Source organism: Alosa pseudoharengus, unplaced genomic scaffold (assembly GCF_046254945.1).
Source record: "Alosa pseudoharengus isolate Yale_2024_CS ecotype anadromous, Long Island Sound unplaced genomic scaffold, YU_APseudo_1.1 YU_APseudo_1.1_scf_11, whole genome shotgun sequence".
Lineage (NCBI taxonomy): Eukaryota > Metazoa > Chordata > Actinopteri > Clupeiformes > Clupeidae > Alosa > Alosa pseudoharengus.
This window is the reverse complement of record NW_027468576.1, coordinates 33,641,123-33,646,122: the sequence shown is the minus strand read 5'-3', so window position 1 is coordinate 33,646,122 and position 5,000 is coordinate 33,641,123. Positions and strand designations below refer to the sequence as shown.

The following is a 5,000-nucleotide window of genomic DNA, read 5'->3' as shown; positions in this document are numbered from 1 at the left end:
CTTGCACATACCTCATTTCCTCCTGCCTCATACCCGCCACCCTTCCTGTCCCTTGTCTCTTTAAACTCTCCTCCCAGCCTCCTCCCCTGCTTCCCTGCACTGCTGTACCCGACCCTGCTGCCGGCGTTACGGGCTCCGAGCGGACCCCAGAGCCGAGACCCCCCCCCCCCCGGCTACCTCATTACCGAAGATGGCCCCAGCGCCAGAGGCCGTCTGAGGTGCCGTCGGGCGGGATGAAAGACTTTTGGTTGCGTCTTGACACAGCGGGAGCAGAAGACAGGAGCAAAAGACAACAGGGAGAGAGAGGAGTGAGACAGACAGGAGGGAGAGACAGGAGGGAGAGACAGACAGGAGGGAGAGACAGACAGGATGGAGAGACAGACAGGAGGGAGAGACAGACAGGAAGGAGAGACAGACAGGAGAGAGAGACAGACAGGATGGAGAGACAGACAGGAGGGAGAGACAGACAGGAAGGAGAGACAGACAGGAGAGAGAGACAGACAGGAAGGAGAGACAGACAGGAGGGAGAGACAGACAGGAGAGAGAGACAGACAGGAAGGAGAGACAGACAGGAAGGAGAGACAGACAGGAGGGAGAGAGAGACAGGAGAGAGGGACAGCAGTGAGAGACAAACGGGAGTGAGAGACAGCAGTGAGAGAGACAGGACAACAGGGAGAGCCAGAGATGGAACTGCTGTGTGCTTATGCACCATGAAGTGTGTGGCGTGGCATACCAACACCCGAGCGCATCCGACTGTCCTAAATTGATTTACTTCAAGAGGCAACCAAACAACCCCCCCATCGCACCTCCAGACCACCCCAAGAGTTCATTGGATTAAAAGCTTTTAAACAGCATGCAGAGCGCTCCATGATCACTGGTCCTGACAGCCAACTCCAGACTGGCCCAGTGGCTTCATACAATCATTATAAGTGCTTTAGAGACAGGCAGCGCCTTATAGAACACATTCTTTCTCTCTCTCCCTCTCTTTCTCTCTCTCAAAATGCTTTATTGGCAGGACAAGGTCTCTCATATTGCCAAAGCAGTATATAATACAATGAAGCTGGACATACACATATACTCTCTCTCTCTCTGCTAGGACACTCTCTCTCTCTCTCTCTCTCTCTCTGTTAGGACACTCTCTCTCTCTCTCTTTCTCTCTCTGTTAGGACACTCACCTCCAGCTCTGAGACTTTTTCTGCCAGGCCGGATGTTCTCTTCTCCTCTGTCTTCATTTGAGTCTTCACCCCCTCCAGCTCCTCTTTCAGACTCTGGAAGGTCACACACACACACACACACACACACACACGCAGGCACGCACGCACACACACACAGACACAGACACACACACACACACATAGACACAGACACAGACACAGACACACAAAGCGGGTTGTTACATCCCAGCGAACACTTGTCTGATAAACACCAATCAATAGGCCTGGAGGACAGCTGGAATGAAACCCACATTTACCCCTATGATCACAGGCGTGACCTCATTCTGCTCTTTCCTACTTTCATTTTGTCTCAAAGTAAATGGGGAGTGAATGTGAAATTATCTTAATTTATATTCGTTAGCACTTTCCCTCTCTTGCGAGATAAACTCCTTTCCTAGGCAGCTGTGTGGGGACGCCATGTAAAGACCTGGCGATGAGCCAAGTGTGAGGTTCAGTGTTTAGCTAAAGCCACAACATGCAGTCAGGAAGACCCGTATCCTACCTGGGGAACCCGTGTTAGCTCACCTGAAGGCAAATCAGCACCCACTATAAAATGACCTTCAGGCTAAATTTACTGAGACTCAGAGAACTCTCAAGTCATGTTTGAATCATGACTGTCCACTCCCCTCATGGTGGATACATGTTCATGCATTTGGTCAGGGGTAATGAACTCAAATTAAGAGCTCATATGATTGCTCAGGGCTAAACTTTTACCAGAGAGCTTCTGTGTGTTTGTCTAGGACTGTAATCCCTTTGAACATAGTGCTGTGTTGAGCAGTGCTGGGTTATGCTGTGCAGTGCAGTGCTGGGCTATGCTATGGCTATGCTATGTTGTGCAGTGCTGGGCTAAGCTATGCTGTGCTGTGCTGTGCTGTGCAATGCTATGCTGTGCAGTGCTGGGCTATGCTATGCTATGCTATGCTGCGCAGTGTTGGGCTATGTTATGCTACTGTATGCTGTGTAGTGCTGGGCTATGCTATGTTGTGCAGTGCTGGGCTATGCTATGCTATGCTGAACAGAGTTGGGCTATGCTATGCTATGTTGTGCAGTGCTGGGCTATGCTATGCTGAACAGTGTTGGGCTATGCTATGCTATGTTGTGCAGTGCTGGGCTATGCTATTCTATGCTATGCTGTGCAGTGCTGGGCTATGCTATGCTGTTCTGTGTCATGTGATTGTGAAAACATCTCATAGAATCCCTTCCCCGAAATGTTACCACTTCACTGTTGCTGATCGCCCTTCCTGACTTCTATACAGTTTGGACAAAGGTACTTCACTTTATTGTTTTCATCCCATCCCGTGTCATCCCAGACCTGACTTTTACATTTCTTGTACCATCACATCATTGAATGAATGAATCAATGAATGAATCAATAAATCAATTAATCAATAAGGCGTGCTGTGTTGGTCTCAAGACAAAGTGAAGATCCGCACACTGTAGAGCTCCCCTTGAAGTAGTTTTTATTTTGGTAACGTTTCAAGCCCTAACGGCCCTTCCTCAGACTTCCGTAAGGGCTTGAAACGTTACCAAAATAAAAAAAATACTTCAATGGGAGCTCTACAGTGTGCGGATGTTCACTTTGTCTTGTAACCGTATCTTCGATCCTGCACCTGGATTATTCTTGGATGTGCGTGATAAAACCGTGCTGTGTTGGTCTACCTGGATCTGGCTCTGCTGGCTCATGATCTCGGAGCTCATCTGGAACTTGAGCGCCTGCATCTCCTCACGACCAGTGTCCTGCTGCGTCCTAGCCTGAGCCTCGGCCTTCTCCAGCTTCTCCTGCACCTCCAGCAGCGTTTCCGGAAGCTTCTCTGCCTGCTGCAGTTCCTGTCGCAGGCTGTCGTTCTCCTGCCGGAGGACAGCCAGGCTGGCGTTGAGGCGCTCGGCCTCCCTGCGCGCCTCCTGCTCGGTCTCCTCCTTGCGCTGGCACGCCTCCTCGCGCTCGGCAGTCAACCGGCACAGGGTGATGCCCAGCTCGGCCGTCTCGGTGTTGGCGCGGTGCAGGCTCTCGCGCGCCTCCTCGCGCTCCATCGCCAGGCGCTCCAGCTGGGCCTTGAGCTCCCGCGCCTCCCCGCGCGCCTCCTCCAGCCCCCGGCCCAGCACCTCCTCGCGCTCCCCGCGCTCCTGGAGCTCGGCCACGTGAGCGCGGTTCAGGCGCTCCGCCTCCTCCGTGAGCTTCCCGGCGCGGGCCGCCAGCTCCTGCTTCGCCTCCTCGGCCGCTCGCAGCCGGGCCCGGGCCTCGTCGGCGTCGCGCGTCGCGCTCCTCAGCTCCCCCTGCAGGCGGCCCAGCTCCTCGCCGCGCGCTCCCAGCTGCTGCTCCAGAAGCCCCGCGTGGGCCTGCGCCTCCCGACGCTCACACTGCGCCTCCTCCAGGCACCGGCGTTGCGCCTCCTCGCTGCCCGCCTGCAGCGCCGCGTTCTCCCCCTCCAGTCGACGCACGCGACCCTGAGAGAGGCCAGCCACCGAGAGGTGGACAAAGAGATGAAAGAGGGACAGGGAGATCAAGAGAGAGAGAGAACACATAGAGAAGGAGGGAAAGACAGGTAAATAGAGAGAATAGAAGACAAAGGTAAAAAGTAAAAGCCGTAAGACGGGAGAGGAAGACAAAAGGAAAGACTTGCGGAAAGGTAAGGCAAGAAGAGGAATAGAGTGAGAGAGACAGAAAGGTACAGACATGGAGACACAGGAAATCAAGACAACGTCAAAGTAGAGCGACAGAATAGACAGAGGAAGTAGGGAGAGAGCACCATGGGAAGTGATAAGAGTGAGTAAAAAGAGACATCGCAGCTGAAGAATAGGCTACTGAAATAAAATAAGTAACCTTCAAGCGTGCGGCTCTGCATCTGTCTTACATGTACATGCAATTAACGACAACCAAGACACATACAGCATTAGACGTGTTAAGAGCTGGTTGACCTGCATAAGCTGCCCTGAAGATACACATGTCCAGCGTAAATCAGAATGTAATTCTGACGTGCACTCCAAATTGGTCTATATGAACCTGATTAAAGTGTTAAACATACTGTGTCTACCGTCCCTCCATGAGTTCATCTTAGGAGAATTTCCTTGGCAGGGAGGAATTTCTCATCCTCCTTACACTGGGTGTGCACATTACTATGCAGTCATACGGATATCTATATGTCTGGAGTGCAGTACATGGGCACATGTTTGTCCTGCCAGTTAATATCTAATGCGTGTGTTTAGTGCTGAATGTTCTGCCAGTTAATATCTAATGCGTGTGTTTGCTGCTGAATGTCCTGCCAGTTAATATCTAATGCGTGTGTTTGCTGCTGAATGTCCTGCCAGTTAGTATCTGATGCGTGTGTTTAGTGCTGAATGTCCTGCCAGTTAGTATCTGATGGTGGGGTGGTTGAGTGGGGAGAGGGGAGAGGGGATGCCCTCACTGACCTCTGATGCCTCTGCCTGCGCAGTCACTCTCTGCAGATGCTCCTCCAGTGTTTTGGCCTCCTCACGCAGACGGCTCTCTCTCTCCTCGGCAGCGGCGGCAGCGTCGGCCATCCTGGCGCGCAGGGTGGCCGCCTCTGCCTCCAGGGTGGCGCGCGTCTCGGCCAGGTCCCTCTGGCTCTCCTCCGAGCGCCGCACGGTCTCCAGCAGCCCCTCGTTGAGCCCCATCAGGCTGGTGCACTGGGCGCGGTAGTCCTCGGCACGGCGCGCCTGCTCCTTGGCGCCGGCCTCCAGCTCGGCCGCGCTCGCCCGCAACCCGTCCCTCGCGGCCTCGGCCGCCGCCAGACGCTCCCGCAGCTCGCCCGCCTCGTGCCGGAGCCC

At 53.7% G+C, this 5,000-nt stretch overlaps 1 protein-coding gene across 2 annotated transcripts in view; it reads right to left on the bottom strand.

Annotated features, from left to right (window-relative positions):
* Window positions 1-5,000, bottom strand: part of fyco1a (FYVE and coiled-coil domain autophagy adaptor 1a) — a 29,261-nt gene that overhangs the window by 14,789 nt on the left and 9,472 nt on the right. For both annotated transcript variants that reach the window (XM_076278948.1, XM_076278947.1), the window contains exons 8-10: window positions 4,623-5,000; window positions 2,874-3,659; window positions 1,176-1,268 (exon numbers count right to left, since the gene is read on the bottom strand). The exon at window positions 4,623-5,000 is cut by the window's right edge and continues 693 nt beyond it. In XM_076278948.1, coding sequence (XP_076135063.1) covers window positions 1,176-1,268; window positions 2,874-3,659; window positions 4,623-5,000 — 1,257 coding nt within the window. The remainder of the gene's footprint in view (window positions 1-1,175; window positions 1,269-2,873; window positions 3,660-4,622) is intronic.